Consider the following 17,514-nt stretch of genomic DNA (forward strand, 5'->3'; position numbering starts at 1 on the left):
TAGTGTGATTAGTATGTGTTTTTCTTTTAACTTTTAAGTGTTTATTTATATTTCAATTAAGAAATTAAGTTGAGTTCAACTTAACTCAAGTTAACAAAAAAATTATCATAATTTATAAGTCAACTGAAAATTGAATTGAATTTAGTTTCAAACTGAATCCAAAAAAAAGTGTGAATACATGTTGAAATAACGGCCAATCGAAATATTTGCTTTGTTTATCATTCAAATAGACCGTTATTCCAACATGTTGAAATAACGGCCAATTTGTCTATAAGAGTGTAACTTTACATAGACCAAGTCCCCAATTGAAACTGTCAGTCCTATGTTTGTCTGTTGTCTGCTTCATTCTATCTTGAACTCTTCTTAAATGGAACTTGGGAACTTTTAACATTTCTTCTCTTTTCACTACAATTCTATCTACTGAATCTAGCTTGGATTTCCCTAGTAAGTAAGGCAAATAAAGAGAAGGAGGTTTTCCATAAACAACTTCATAAGGAGTGGCTTGTATAGAAGTATGGAAGGTAGTGTTGTACCACCATTCAGCCAAGGGAAGCCATTTGTACCATTGTTACCTTAAGTACATTTTAAGGCATCTGTTGTTGACAACCTCAGAATGTTCATCAATCTGAGGTGCTATGATGTAGACAACTGAATCTGAACCCCTTGTAAACTCATGGATTCTCTCCAAAATTGGCTCGTGAAGACAACATCTCTTTCACTAGTGATAGGATTTGGAAACCCGTGTAATATGAAGATATTATCTATGAAAGACTGGGCTACTTCAACAGCTGTATATGGATGAGATAAGCCATGAAATGTGCAGCTTTACTCAATCTATCTACAACCACAAAAATAACCTTTTTGCCATAAGAGATTGGTAATCCCTTGTGATGTGCTACCACACATGACCAGGGATTGGGAGATGCTGTACCAGACCAGGGGAAGCTGCATTATCATACTTAACACTGTTGGCAAGTGGCACATTGTTGAACAAACAGTTGAACATCCTTATGCATTCCCTTCCAATATACTACAACTCTGAGACGTCCTCCAATTGCAGAAGCATGTATCCCAATGGAGGATATCTTTTCTTAAGGTCTGATCACTCATTATAACCAATCTCCCCTTCCTTCGTAATTCACCATTAACCCAAGTGTGATATTTATAAGATGAAGGATCATTCACAATCTCACAAATCAGTCTCTGTTGGACAAGATCTGAGGACCATAACTACTGGATTTTGGTCAATAAATCAGCTGTAATTAACAATTAACTAAAGCATGACATTCTACTAAATCCAATCTAGAGAGTGCATTGTCCACTACATACTCTTTCCTTTGTTTGTACTCAATAGAAAAATCAAATTCCAGGAGTTAACTAACCATTTTTGTTGAAAAACCATGGATAACCTTTGGTCCAATATGTATCTCAGGTTGCTGTGATTTATTATAATAATGAAGTGTATTTAACAAGTAATGTCTCCATTTCTAGACTGCAAACACGACGACAATGAGCTCTTTTTCATATGTTGAGAGGGTCTGTTGTTGTTTATTGAGGGAACTACTTATATCAGCAATAGGAGGGTTCTCTTGCATTAACATTGCTCCAATGCCAAAACCTGAATCCACTTCAATTACAAACTTTTTACTGAAATTGAGTAATGCTAACACAAGGATAGAATACAACAATTGCTTGAGATGCTGGAAGGCTAATTTGGCCTCATGTGTTCAAGAAAATTATCCTCTTTATGGACAAACCTTCTATAATAGCCAACTAACCCAAGGAAGCCTGAGTTGTTTTACTGATTGAGGCAGTGGCCAATTAACCGTAGCTTCTATCTTAGCAGGATCATTGGAAACACCATCCCCACTTATGAAATGACCTAGGTATTCTACCTTTCCAACAACAAAGTGACATTTCGATCTTTTTTAGCAAACAATGAAGTAAATGTATCACATGATCATATAAAGACTTACTACAAATGAGTATATCGTAAAAAACACACCAGGAACTTCATCAAAATTTGCTTGAAAATGTCATTCTTAAGGCCTTGAAAAGTGCCAGGAGCATTTGTAATTCTAAATGGCATGACCAAATACTCGTAGTGGCCTCCATGTGTCCTAAATGTTGTCTTACATCACAATTTGCCATTCTTACTTGATTATAACCAACTCTCAAATCTATTTTTGAAAACATTGTAGAATATTGCAACTCAACTAATAAGTCATTCACCAAAGAAATAGGAAATTTATTCTTGATTGTAGCTTTATTCAAATCTCTATAATCCGCAAACAATCTCCAAGAACTGTCTTTCTTTCCAACCAACACTACCGGACTCGAACTTGCATAAGGGCTGGTGATGTGTTGTATAACTCTAGTCTTTAAATATTCCTGAATCAAACCCTCTATTGTGTCCTTCTGTTGCTTTGCATACCTGTAGGGTGTGCACAGAATTAGCTCCCAATGGGATTATGTGATCATGATTAGGCCTAGAAGGAGGAAGTTGTGTGGGCTCATGCAAAATGACTTGTGGAAATAGCTGGTTAAGTAGCATGTGTAGTCATAAATTGAAGCAAATAATTATCTTCATAACATACTTGAAGCATAGTAAGTTGTACTCCTTCATACATAGTTCTATTTACTTGCTACCTTTAATAGTACGAAGGCTATTGGAGGATGACCCTTGAAGGAGATGTCTTCTGCCTTGTACCATAAACTCCATTGTCAATTTATCAAAATTCCAAGTAATGTTACCCAATGTAACCAACCATTCTATGCCAGGCACGAAATCACAACAACCTAAATGTATAAGCAGCATATAAATGAAAGTAGTATGTTGGATTGTCCATGAAAAATCCTTTACTACAGAAGAAATATGCAATTTAGTACCATTTGCAACTATCACATTCAAAGGATCCAACCTCACAATCTTGCAACCAAATTTCTTGGCTACATTATTATTCAAGAAATTGTGTGTACTTCCACTATCTATCGACACATGAAGAGGCTTCTTTTTATGATAACCAGTAATTCCCATGGTTCTAAAATTGGCAACTCCTGTTAAAGCATTCATGGAAATTTGAGGTTCCTTCGTATCTACTTCTTTAGCTTGTGTATCACTATCAAGTGTTGATACTTCGTCATCACAATCATTAGTTTCTACAACATGTGTATGTAATTTCTTATGAGTCAAACTATGAGATTGAGTAAAAGGCTCATCACAAAAGTAACAAAGACCATTAGCTTTTCTTTCAACCATATATGCAGGGGTAAGGTTCTTGGTAATCTTGGGTGTTATCTTGAAATTGTCTACCCCTGAAGTAATTAGAGATACCGGTTTTTCTCCGAATAAGGATTTTGGATTAAAAAGATTTTATTGTTTAGTGGAAGGAGTGGCTGCCGAAAATTGACAATTAGCAGCTTCATACATTTTTGTCAAAGTAAATGCCCTTCTAACAAAATCTGTTTGAAACATCCTCACCAACATTTGAATGTCTTTCTTTAATCCTACCAAAAAACAACTCAGTGTGCTCTTCTAAAAGCTGTAGTCTAGTAATAATAGCATCGAAATCCTCATGGTATTTCTCAATACTAGTTGTTTTTCTCGACTTTATTAATTCAACCATTGGATCATCACATACTGCACCGAATCTCTCAATCAACAATTCACTGTACCCAACCCAATTATGAATAGGCAAATTACCCGCAGACCTGACGAATGTCGCATGCCATTTATTACTATCTTGACATCAACATCGTTAGGAGTATTATCAATAGAAAAATAATTCTCAGCTTGATAGAAAAATAATGTCATATTGCACATTATCACCGCAAAATTTTGGAACTCGATTCTGGCTACCCTCGTTTCGTAAGAATATTGTGGAGTAAAAAAAGCCTTTAATTTGATTCTGGTAAGTGTCCCCAGAATAAGGATTATGACCATCATCACCTTCTTGAGAAATTTTGAGCCTTTCTTCAATGCTGTTCTTCAAAGATTCATCCAGCGCCTTTTGAATGTTCCCCGTAACCTCCATCAAACGATCCTCTTATCTCCTTCAGTGCTGCCTAGCTTCTGCTATTTTCCGTCATGGAGAAGGATGGATAAAGGAAGGAACAGATTTTGATACCAATTGATAAGAGAAGAAATAATTCTAGGAATTTAAAAAATAAAAATTCAAGAACTAGATGAAAATTAGGGAATCTTGAATAAGAGGTCCCGAAGAATTTCATTGATAAGAATTTGTAAACAAAAAAATGATTATCTACTTATGTAGAACAGACACTAAAGGAGATATGTAAAATCTCTAAAATGTAAGACACAGGGGACAACGAAACTATATATTATATAATTATGAATTATATAAATTGACAATAAATATTTATATGTACAAGTATGTTTCAGATTATTTTTTTGAGTAAAAAGATGTTTTTCATGACTGGTTTACAATAATTTGTTTCTTAGTTTTATAATCATAATAACAATTTATACAATAAAGTTTGAATTTTTTGAGAAAATTAATGTATTTTTCTTTTTAAAAATTGTGTTAGAACCGCACTATAATTGTCAAAAATCTAACAAATACTTATTGAATTTGACACTTCACGGATACGTGTCCTACAGGTGTCATACGAGTGTTGATGTCCAACACGAGTATCAGACACCGACACGGCATTTAAGAGGAGTGTCCGAGCTTCATAGTTATTTACCCTAAAAAAAGGTGAACTTTTCCCTTTTATAATCGATGTTAATTATTAACTTTTCATTCACATTCAATTTTTCAATTATTAATTAATTATCAATACTTTTATTGTTATTTAATTTGTTTTATGTTTGTTCATTTATACATTTTAATATATATTTACGAAATAATCTTAATTTTAGAGATAATTGTTTACCCTCAAAATTATTTCTTTTGTATATTGAGATTTAGCATGTCTCAAAATGATATCTTTTATTAACTTTGATATTTTCATCAATTTTGTGAGTGGTGGTATTTCTTTTATATTAATAATATTATATTTTTTCACAATCCAAAATTTTGTTAAGTAAACGAGTTCGATAAGTAGAATTAATCTGTCAATGTTAATATTAAATTTTATAATACGACAATTTATAAATATATCTTCAGTCACTATACTTTTTTTTTCTTTCTAAATTAGTATACGTTAATAATGATATAACTTAATTCATATTTGTTTTCTGCTTATGTTTTGGACAAATTTCGTCAATATATCATAGATTATAATTTATAATACAAAGATTCTAATTACATCTTTAGTTTTATTTTAAAAAATTATTCAATATTTTTCAACCACTTAAAACAATAGTGTGAATATTTTAATTTTTAAAATGGTTGGTAAGATAACCTATATTTAAATATATTTTTAACCTTTGATGTTTGTGACTATATTATTACAATTTCCCAATTTTTTCTTCTAAAGACATGCTAAAAGTGTAGTAATTATTTTTTAAAACAATTATTTGTTTAATTTATTAAGAAACTATACATTTCTTTAACTGATTTTTCTGCCAAACTAATGATTTTTTGTAGTTACTTCAGAAGAAAATGAAAAATATATTTTAAGATCTGAATTTTTTCTTTTTGTTTAATTTATTAAGTGATTAAAAGAATAATTATTTAATTCATGTACCAATTATTATAAACTGTTAGATATACTAATTTTCATGTCATGATAACTATATATATATATATTATTTTATTAAAATATTTATTTAGATTAAAGTTACTAACATCACATATTAAAACAAAAGATTGAGATAATATACTATATTGGTTAAGGAGTAAAGATCAAATAAGAATATTTTTTATATTGTTATAATTATAAATTTTAAATTAGACAATCGCGTCTCATCCTAATATTTTAGGATGGACTTATGTTTAATATTTTTTTTATTTAATATATAATACACTATATTATATAAATAATGTAAATATTTATGTCATGGAAATATCTTAATTTTAATTAAACGCTAATAATACATAATGTTTAGGCTCAACCCTATACATGAGCCACGTGCGAGCACCAGTGTTACCCGCGAACACTTTCCCGCCAATAGTTTCCCGCCAAAAGCACCCTTCTTCTTGGTCTCTTTCTATCTTCACTCTGTCTTTCTCTCTTCAATCCAACGGAAACCAAACCCTAACGCGCCTCAGAGTTTGAGCGAAGATGTCTGGGTGGGACGAAGGAGCCGTCTACTACAGCGACCAAGCGCTCGCCGGAGATGACGGCGCCGGCTCCCGAGGGGAGGCCGGCACCGATTCGAACCACTCCCTCCTCCAGAAATTCAAGGAGTTCATCCGAAACTTCGAGACCGCCAACAACGTCTTCCCTTACAGAGAGAGCCTCCTCCACAACCCTAAGTTCCTTCTCGTCGACATGGGAGATCTCGACACCTTCGACTCCGATCTTCCCGCCAAACTCCGCTCTTCCCCCGCCGATATTTTGCCCCTGGTACTCTCAGTTTCTCCATCTCTCTCCTCAACGCTGTCATTTCCGATTCTGACATTCTTTCTTGCTTTTGTAGTTCGAAACGGCGGCGGCGCAGGTTCTCGTGAGTTTGAAGACCAAGGTTGCAGGAGATACTGGAGCTATGGAGGATCCTATTCCCGGTGATGTTCAGATTTTGCTCACCTCCAAGGAAGATCCCCTTTCCATGAGATCGCTTGGGGTATGTGGATTTAGTTTAATGCAGTTACAGTTTTAATTTTGTGCTTATGATGCTTTTGGTTGAAATACGGGTATTTTGTTGTTGTGCAGCGTTGAATTGGTGGGTATCATAATGTTTTTTTCTTTCCACAGGCTCAGTACATATCGAAACTTGTTAAAATCTCTGGGATTACTATTGCTGCCTCCAGGACTAAGGCAAAGGCCACTTATGTTACCCTGATATGTAAAAACTGTAAGAAGGGGAAGCAGGTTCCATGTCGGCCAGGACTTGGGGGAGCCATTGTTCCTCGATCTTGTGATCATGTTCCTCAGGTTTTGTTCGTGTTTATATTCACTGTCTTTGTTTGTTTGGTGTTTTACGCTTATGATTGATTTACTTACGGACAAGGGGCTTTTGCAGCCTGGAGAAGAGCCTTGCCCAATTGATCCCTGGCTTGTGGTCCCTGACAAGAGCAAATATGTTGACCAGCAAACTTTGAAGCTGCAGGAAAATCCAGAGGTAGTGATATACATTTGTTTAAAAATAAATTAAATTCACTCTGAAATCTAATCATATGCGGTGTTGTGATCATTGAAGGACGTTCCAACTGGAGAGCTTCCTAGAAACCTACTTCTCTCTGTTGATCGTCATCTGGTTCAGACAGTAGTACCTGGCTCAAGATTGACAATCATGGGAATTTATAGTGTCTACCAGGCTTCTAACGCTTCTTCATCGTGAGATTCATCACTCGTTTTTGCTCATTTAATTTGTTTCAATCTCTCATCTTGAACTGATGTCTGGCTTGAAATGTTGTGTTATATGCAGCCACAAAGGAGCTGTTGCAGTTAGACAGCCTTATATTAGGGTTGTAGGCATAGAAGAAACAAATGACACCCAGTCTCGGGGTCCAGCTGCATTTACACAAGATGAGGTTAGTGGTGAAACCTGAAACAATTATAAATTGACTGCCTCTTCCCTGCTTTACATGGCTTGTCAGTTGGCGGGCTCCTGTGCAGCAGCATACCCCGGACCCTGAGTTTGTGGGGGAAAATTATAGATACTGAATTCAGTGGGTTCAAATATATAAAAATAGAGGGGATAAAATTCAAATTAAATTTTACTTCGTAGTTTTCTGAAACAATTGCTTTTGATTTTAAGCACATAGCCATGATAGTTTAGGTCCATCAATGGTTCTGTGGTTTGTTTACAGTGTAAATGAGTATTAGTGTTTATGATTTCCCAACTCTTATGATTTAAAGCTTACTTTTCTTTCCTCATTTTATGAACCTTGACTTAAAATTTACTCCTACACAATATCATAGCCCCCTCAATGATGATACTCTCTTTGCAGATAGAAGAATTTAAAAAATTTGCTGCTGAACCTGATGCATATAAAAATATCTGCTCCAAAATTGCTCCATCCATATTTGGTCATGACGATGTCAAAAAGGCTGTAGCCTGTCTTCTGTTTGGAGGGTCAAGAAAGGTATACCATTGTTTGAGTATCCATTTTTTTCATTCGGGAATAATAAAAGTCTATACACAGCAGCTGATTATATGACCAATTTATTTTCAAACAGCATTTGCCTGATGGAGTCCGGTTAAGAGGTGACATCAATGTATTGCTTCTGGGGGATCCATCTACAGCAAAGTCACAGGTTAGTTATTATATTTTTCCACTGGATTTGCGTTTTCTGTTTAGTTTTGGTATTGTATTATTAAAAATTGTTTGTGCCAGTGCTCTGTTGTTTTATGGTTAATTTTGAAGGTGGAAGAATTTTGACATTCCCATTGTTATAGTTTGTGTTTTCTAATGATTGTACTGTTGCCTTTTATAGTTTCTGAAGTTTGTTGAAAAGACTGCTCCTATTGCTGTTTATACTTCGGGAAAAGGTTCATCAGCTGCTGGCCTTACAGCTTCTGTAATTCGAGATAGCAGTACGGTAAGTTCTTTCTCTCTTAACAATGGGAATTTGTATCAGATAGCAAATTTTCATTATACTGGTCCTTAGCTTATAATCATAAGCTTTTTTACCTTCAACTATCTTGTTTGAGTAGTCTCTGATTTATGTTTCATGTACTTCAGCGTGAGTTTTATCTTGAAGGAGGAGCCATGGTCTTGGCTGATGGAGGTGTTGTATGCATTGATGAGTTTGATAAAATGAGACCAGAAGATAGGTACGTAGTATTTTGTCAATTTGTTTCATAAGTCGTAATTGGAAGTTTATGATGAAACTTTATATATTTTTTTTATGCAGGGTTGCTATTCATGAAGCCATGGAACAGCAAACCATATCCATAGCCAAAGCGGGAATAACAACTGTTCTTAATTCACGGACTTCAGTTCTTGCTGCTGCCAACCCTCCATCTGGTCGTTATGATGATCTCAAGGTCTACTGTAAACCCTAGTTTATCTGTTTTCATTTTGTTGAAAAACATTGTAGTTGGCACAAGAGACTGATAGAAGCCTTGAATGTTTTTGCAGACTGCACAGGATAACATTGACTTGCAGACTACCATTCTTTCTCGGTTTGACTTGATATTTATTGTGAAAGATGTCAGAATGTACAGTCAAGACAAGGTAAGGGACTATTGTGTACTTTTTGTAATATATATTACGTTGCAACAATTGAATGTTCCTGGTTCAGTGACGTCTTGCCATGTCAAAATTTTTGTGTTGTGACGGTTAAAACAAATATTTTATCATGGATTATTTTTTTAATGTTAATCTAGTGTAATATTTAGCAGTTAGCAAGTGTGCGGTGTAGAATGTCTAGTTTTGCAGATCATATTCTTTACGTAAGGATTGATTTGTCCTCAATTGTGGATGATTGGTTTTTTCAGATAATTGCTAATCATATCATAAAGGTCCATGCATCGGCTGGACGGGCAGGTGCATTGATGGGTGAGAGCAAACCTTCGAAAGAAGAGAATTGGCTGAAGAGGTATGCAATGCTGTTGACTTTTCAATCGGTTATTTCAACCATTTGTTCTTTCAATCATTCTAGAAAATGAGTTTTGACCCTGTTGTTTAAATAGGTATTTACAATACTGTCGAAATGAATGCCACCCTCGTCTCTCTGAATCTGCAACTGCATTATTGCAGAATCATTATGTGAAAATAAGACAGGTACTCATGAATATATTACCATTTAGTCTAAATAAATTTGTATTGGTCTTTAAAATTAAATGTAGTCACTAGAAGTTGAAGACCCATTGGGTCTATTTTCTGTTTCTTTTGATATCTTTCCCGAGTTAATAATCAATTGTTAATAAATGTTGCCATATTTCTCCCGTGAATGCTGATTTGATGTAATGAATATAATTCACTTATTTTGTTTTTTGAAAAAAAATGTTTATACAGGATATGAGGCAACAAGCGAATGAAACTGGGGAAGCTGCAGCAATACCAATAACTGTAAGGCAGCTGGAAGCTATTGTTAGGTTGAGCGAAGCACTTGCAAAGATGAAACTGTAAGTATTGCTATTATTCTTTATTGCACCGGTCCCCTTTATCCAAAACTCCCGGTAAAATTTCATGGAAAAATATGACTCAGTGCATGAATAGAATATTACTATCTATGGTGCAAGAAATTTCATAAGCATGTCATCTAAATTTGATTAGTAGTTTTAGCAATCAGAAGACTTTTCTTCAAAATTTATCCTAGAAAGTTTCACATAAAAATAGGTCTCATTTCTTAAATGGCTTTCCTAAACTTTCTATAAATTGGTTGGATCAATGGGTTCCAATTTTATAGTAGTATCGGCCAACAAATTGAAGTGTTAGTGACCTATGTTTTCGGCTGGGAAAATATTCCCATGATTCCATCATTACATGTGATGTTCCCTAACTATGTTTGACTAGACAAAGTTAAATTAATAATTTATTTTTCTTTCTTGGAAATTTATTTTGTATATTCTTTTGATGATCCTTGCATCTTTCTTTTTGACTAAATGTACCTTGATTAATTCTTGCACCAGATCTCATCTTGCTACTGAGGAGAATGTGCAAGAAGCAGTAAGGCTTTTCACCGTGTCCACAATGGATGCAGCTAAGTCCGGGATAAACCAACAAATAAATCTTACACCTGATATGGCAAATGAAATAAAGGTTTGTCTTGTTATGAGGGCCTTCTTGCTTTTTCCACCTTGCTTCATATCCTGATGGATTGGTTTAATTGTGAGCAGCAAGCTGAAACTCAGATAAAGAGAAGAATTGGGATTGGAAACCACTTATCAGAAAGGAGGCTGGTTGATGACCTCGGCAGAATGGGAATGAATGAGTCTATTGTAAGTATCAAATATCCACTTAAATTAAAGGACGGTGACATATCTATAAACCTGAATTTTATTTCATCACTTGGCTCAAAATACTAAATTTAAAACAAACTAAGTTTGACTCAGCGTACATGCTTTCACCATCAATAACAACTGACTAGCCCAGCAGTTATTTTCTCTGCTGCTGGTAGTTAATATTTTATTTTAGGTATTCATTAACGTAACTACGTTTTGCAGGTGAGAAGAGCTCTTATAATCATGCACCAGAGGGATGAAATAGAGTACAAGAGAGAAAGACGTGTTGTATTTAGGAAAGCATGATATATCTATTTCTCGACACGAGTTGCTAGTTGTAAGCAGAATTCAAAGTTATATCAATATTTAGAGGAAATTAGAATGACGTTGAAATTAATTAAATTCTATCTGTTCTGTTTTCCAAAAGCAGTGAATATTTAACGTATAACGTAATCTAGTGAACTAGCATACTCGCTTATCTGGTCCGGTATTAGTCAAGCATAAATTGATGAGATAAATTAATGACAAATCTCAAATCAATTCGATATTCTTTTACTATTTAATTAAATCTCCTTTTTTAATTGGCTAATCCAGACATTGAATTAATAAAAAATATTTAAAAAGGCTAAAATCATCGTCCAGAACACGTTCATGACATCAATTATTAGAGTTTAATTTTTAACATTATTATAAAATTATTCATATTATGTTTTCTTCGTTTTAACTACGACCTTTTCTAATTAATTCACAGCTAATAAAGTCGATTGATTTAATAACATTAAATGTACTAATACTTTATATTTTTTTTAAATGCTGAAGACTTGTCATCTCACTCTTTCTTATCTATTTTTTTTATATAATACGTCACAATTAGATCTTGAAGTGGTAGGGCTAAATCTTCTTAATTTTCATGCTAGACTCAAAAGGATCAAATATACAATATTCACGTATAATGTCAACAAAGGTGCTTCAAAAAATTTCACCTTTATGAATTTTGATAAAATAATAGTTTGGTTACTGGAAGAGCTTAATTTTCTAATCATAATCAAATGTGGCATTGGAAGATAAAAAAAAAAAGTCAGAGGTTAGGATAGATCTTAGTTAAATTAATAACAGCACTGCCATGTCCATAAAGTAGTGAGTTATAGAAACCAAAATTAAGAATTTGATTATTGAAAAGGGAAAAAACGGTGTTCGATTCTTAATATAAACAAAATTTGATGAATGTAAAATAGGTCAATTCAAATATGCATATGTTTTGTTATTTTTTTTAAAGATCTTTTACTTTTTATGAATCTATAACTATTAATAATGAAGACATTTTTTTAAAATTGCTCTTCCTTTTATTATATACCTTTTGTAACATAGCTTATGCTTTTATTACTTAATATAAAATTTAGTAACTAATAATGATTCATTTTATAATCATTCTTGAAATATATATATATATATATATACTTATTAATAATAAGAATATTTTTTTAACCATCCTTCCATATATATATATATATATATATGAGGTGTCAATGATAGTTAAATCAAGTTAAAATTTATTAGGTTTCTCTCTAAATGATTTTATTGATCCAGACGGGCTACTGTAAGCAATTTGAAGTAAAAGCTATTGAAAGAAAGTTGGTGTGATCAATGGCATTTTATTCAGGCAAAAAATTCAAATTGGCTCCAGCTGTGTTAAAATCTTAAAATCTGCCTGGTTAGATTTTAATAGTGGAGTTTGTTGCTTCTAAAATTGAACCTTAGGTTCTTGTTATGACCCCACAATATTACTTCACAAATATTGCTCTTCTGATGGTTCGATGTCACGACTTAAAAAACTGTATCCAAAATTAAGTGTGATGATAAATAATTTAGCAGGAGATATAGGGAGAAAAAAAGCAATTCAGATTTGGAAACCATGTTTTAACCTCTAACTAAATTATAACCCAACAGCATAACTAAGGGCAGTTCAAGTATATCGCGTGTACAAGTAACACAATCCACAACTAATTATGATCAGGTAAAGATTACAAAGTAAAGGAAATCATGTCTAGTCAATTATAGCTGATAACTGATAATATAGCACATGAAAACAATCTAGAATCAGAAGCTATTTTAGCTTTATAACATACACAAGAGAAGTCATATTGAACATCCTAGCGTGATGTCCAGACATAAACCTGGCCTCCACTTGTAGCTCCTACAAGCATCCCAACCTCGTAAGAGTTTATAGCGAATCTGCAAGGAATAGCAGATATGTGTGGGCTCTCTAAAGTCATAGCTATTTTCCTTTGAACGGCTGAGACCACATCAACCCCTCTACTCATATTTCCAATGAAGAGATATTTGTCATCCCAACCCCATTTCGCTCTGCAACCGCAAGATCACGCTCACAAAAGTTAGCTGCTTTTTTTCATAACAAATAGGCTACTTATACGGTATATCAAGTTTAAAGTGGCATCACAAATTCGTATTACACACGTTTCAGTTCATGCGGAATAAAAATTCCTTTCTAAGTGAGAAGAGTTGAAGCGTATTTGAAATGTAAAAACACACTCTAAAGAATTTAAAATCCCAAGGTTTGATTTGAAAAATCTTTTTGCATAATTGAAAATGAGAAGTATAATAAGTCAACCTTCAGATACTTCCCCAGAAACCATACCTGAACGTAGAAAGCCATCTGCCAGTCTGATTGAAATGAGAAATAACAGCCGCATCCTCGTAGTTAACTCCACTGTAAATACCAATGGTGTTGTCCAAGCTGCATCAAGGGATTATATTAACCTCCCAGCTAAATCACAATTACATATAGACCAGGTTCGATACAATTGGACAATAAAGAAAAAAAATAAAAGATAAGTAGTGTACTGAAAAATAAAAGATTGCACAATTAAGTTTAAGAACACCCAAGATAACACGTTTTCAGTATTGGAAAGTATTTTCAGAACAAACACCATACCTTGTAGTTGCAAGGCTACCTCCAGAAGGAGAGAAGTAAGCAGATTGGACAGATCTTTTGTGGGTAAATGTCCTTAAGGCTGTGAGGTTATTATCATTAATATATCTCAAATCCCATGTGCACGCAGTTGCATCAGAGGAACTAGTAGCTACAATATGAGGGTTTTCACAGTTGAAATCTATCGTGTTAATCCTACTGTCATGCAAATCCCAGTGCGACGATCGTTTTCCCACCCTGTTATCCCAAATAGACAAACCTCCAGAACCCTCGGCAAGATATAGGCAGCTAGTCTCATTTGTTGGTTGAGAAAGAGCATATATTTTTTCATCACTCTCAAACACCAGATCAAAGATTTCCTTCTCAGCATCCATTAGCCGAAGAACTCCATCATAACAACTTGTGTATATCTGCATATAAAATAGATGACAGCATCAGACAATCCCACAAAAGACAAGATGTAAAACGTATGAAGTGATTAGAATGGGATAGGGGTAAGAGGTGATTCCGCAGTTATTTTCATCTCTGCTTTCCCTACAACCTAAAAGCCCCTAAGTAGTATACATATGAAATAAAAAAATGCTAGATAAACACTATTAACTTAACATGCATTATCTGTTTATGACAATTACCAAAAGAGTGCATTTTCCGTACAGGTAAATGGGCATATTTTACTAGCATTAGAAGACAACTTCCCTAAGTTAAAAGAGTTTGAGTCTCAAGGCAACGAGTAACGGGCAAGAATTAAAAAATAAACTTCACAAATAGACAATAATTGTTGCAAATTCAGACAGATCAATATCATGGTACCTTGGAAAAACAATGTGGTTGAATCAAGATCCCAGAAATGGGAGCCTTATGGGGATGGTATAAATGAACCTCATTATCTCCCACATTCCAAAACGCAATATTCCCATACTTGTTCCCCGCGGCAAGCATTCTGACACTACTGGAAGGGAAAAACGTGACATTGGTAATCCTTCCAGAAGTAACCCGCGCAATATTCTCGGGATCCAAAGACAGAGATTCCAAATCAAGGGAATCCACCACTTTTCCTTTTTGAACACTGTCATCTTGGGCCATACCCATTAGCGATTCAATGAAGGAACTATCAGAGTGATCGCTTTCACGAACATTGGCCATGGAAAGAGGACCCAAACTTACGTCACAAGGTGGTTTTTCTTCTGGAGGAGTGGTAGGGCATACGGAATCTCCGTCAAGACCTTGGCAGTCTGGTGGAATACCCCTGGTTCGGAGGGAGCGTCTGACTCGGATAACAATCGGGTTTTCAGTTTTAGGTTTCTTTTCCGATTTCACGCGGTAGGATTTGGTTTCAACTCTGGAGATTTCCAAAAAGATGGTAAGTTACAGAGATTTAACATTGAAAAGAGAAATAAGAGACAACAGAGAGAAGAGTACCTTTGACGCTTGAAATTGGAGAGTTGGGTGGCTTTAGAATGGAGTTTGAGCGCTGCCATCATCTCATCGTTCCGGCGAATGTTCTCAAGTCGCTTGAGCTCGTAATCGGTGAGTTTCTCGGAAGCCATTGAAGAGAGAGAAAATTAGGGATTTAGTTCTGTTGTGTTTCTTTACTTCACTGTTGTTACTGTCTTTATATATAAGAGAGGGTTTTGGGCGCCAACTCACTTGGCGGGAAAGTATATAATATAATAAATAAATACTTTATTACATTTTTAAGTCTTTGTTAATTCAAACCCATTTTATTAAATTTGTTTCGAATTTTAAGTAATACTCCAATATGAATCAAATTAATTTATGTTAAGTGGTTTATTCATGAGATATAATATGTGACTCGCATATTTCTTCAACTTTAACTAATCTATGTGAACTTTTATATTATTAGTATATTATGTATGAAAATTTAAATATAATTACATTTTTTCTTAACTTTTATTATTATTTAGCTTATGTGAATCTATTATAATAAAATAAATTGTTCACATATTTTAATATGAGAATATATGTAATTTAAAAAAAAATAATTTATAATTTTTCTATATAGAATTTTATTAGTTTATTAAGAGACTTAATTAGTACGACAGAATGAATTTATTCGATTGACATGGTAAAAGAAAATTGAAAATGTAGTTTTCTTTAGACCGTGATTCTCTAAACATTATTTTAGATACTGTAACTTTAATATATTTTTTTTTTCATGAGGATGTTTATTTAAATCAAGTCATTAATAAATAGTTTGATTGATAAAACTAAAGTTACATGCGATGGGTACTAATCAAATTGTCAAGAAAAGGTATTAATCTAAAGAGAATTTCTTTAAATAACTGTTTTTTTTATACAAATTTTTTTCTTATTCCTTATTTAGTATATTTTATTTTATTATTTCAATGAATTATTTAAAAATTTAAATTAATATTAATGGACAATTTTATATGCAAACTAACTCTGTCACTCTTCTCTTAATTGCTTATTCCAAGTCAACAAGAAAGAAAGAAAGAAAGAAAGAAAGAAAGAAAGTTCACATACCAACTATGAAGCTCAGATACTCTTTTTAAATAGCGTGTCGGTGTTGGATACTCATATTGGATACCGATACTCGTATGACACTGGTAGAACAGATATCCGTGAAGTGTCAAATTGAAAAAGTATTTGTTAGATTTCTGACAATTCTAGTACGATTCTAACATAATTTTAAAAATAAAAAACATATTAACTTTCTAAAAACTCAAACTTATTGTATAGTGACTAAATTATAAACCATTTTAGGAACTAAATAAATTTTTGGTTTCTAAATTAGTTTCAATTATTGTTAAATGGTTTCTAAATCGGTATCTAATTAGCAACCAAGGTTTTTGCTACCAAATTTAGAAACTAAATAATTGGTAGTTCAAACTTTGGTTGCTAATTAGATACCAATTTATAAACTATTTAACAATAATAGAGACTAATTTAGAAACAATTTTTTTTTAGTTTCTAATATGGTCTCTAATTAGTTACTATTGCAACTAATTATTTTGGTTTTTAAAAATTGATTTCTATTTCATGATTTTCTTGTAGTGTATGTTTTTCATAGAGTGTAGAAAAAACAATTTAATATAAAAAATTGACTCATAAATATTATAAGTAGTTATAATATTTTCAAGAAAATAGATTATATTACATAAGAATTAATAAGAATTTGTTTGATCTCTTCTGTTAGTCAACATTCATCATATCTTTTATGTATTGCAACTACAAAAATATATACGTAATTCAATTATAATTTACAATATAATTTAGTGTTAGTAAAAGAAAAATTATTTTTCAAGGAAGGTGAATTAGAATTTTAGATTCTCAGATAAAGCAACTTTATGGTAGAAATAAAATATAGTCAACTTTTTAAGATTTCATATGTGATAATTCCAGTTCAAAGATGGAAGAGAAGATAAGATAATTACATCCTAATTTTTTCTAAATAATATAATTTTTTATGATACATTTTTGTTGTTGTTGAGAATAATTGTAAGTCTGTAACCCCTTCCCCACCTCTACTTATTTTCTTTTTTCTTCTTTTCCTTCTTTCTACTTTTCTTTTATTCACACTCCATTTATTTCAAATTTTGATCACACCCCAAATAGCTAA

General features: G+C 33.1%; 2 protein-coding genes across 2 annotated transcripts; one reads left to right on the plus strand and one right to left on the minus strand.

Moving 5' to 3' along the window:
- Nucleotides 1–6,053: 6,053 nt before the first annotated feature.
- LOC137807636 (DNA replication licensing factor MCM5) lies at nt 6,054–11,365 on the plus strand. The gene is made up of 18 exons (XM_068608363.1): nt 6,054–6,474; nt 6,548–6,691; nt 6,823–7,002; nt 7,091–7,189; nt 7,268–7,404; nt 7,496–7,601; nt 8,022–8,156; nt 8,251–8,328; nt 8,509–8,613; nt 8,757–8,848; nt 8,929–9,061; nt 9,156–9,251; nt 9,515–9,615; nt 9,710–9,800; nt 10,035–10,144; nt 10,652–10,781; nt 10,859–10,960; nt 11,186–11,365. The coding sequence occupies exons 1-18, from the start codon at nt 6,190–6,192 to the stop codon at nt 11,267–11,269; spliced, it is 2,208 nt and encodes a 735-aa protein (XP_068464464.1). The 5' UTR covers nt 6,054–6,189; the 3' UTR covers nt 11,270–11,365.
- A 1,577-nt stretch (nt 11,366–12,942) lies between these two features.
- LOC137807637 (uncharacterized) lies at nt 12,943–15,509 on the minus strand. Its single transcript, XM_068608364.1, has 5 exons — nt 15,333–15,509; nt 14,724–15,252; nt 13,917–14,323; nt 13,620–13,718; nt 12,943–13,327 (listed from the first exon to the last, which is right to left on the minus strand). Exons 1-5 carry the CDS (start codon nt 15,458–15,460, stop codon nt 13,114–13,116), a joined length of 1,377 nt encoding a protein of 458 aa, XP_068464465.1. The 5' UTR covers nt 15,461–15,509; the 3' UTR covers nt 12,943–13,113.
- Nucleotides 15,510–17,514: the final 2,005 nt, after the last annotated feature.

The sequence above is a fragment of the Phaseolus vulgaris genome, chromosome 3 (assembly GCF_000499845.2).
Source record: "Phaseolus vulgaris cultivar G19833 chromosome 3, P. vulgaris v2.0, whole genome shotgun sequence".
NCBI lineage: Eukaryota > Viridiplantae > Streptophyta > Magnoliopsida > Fabales > Fabaceae > Phaseolus > Phaseolus vulgaris.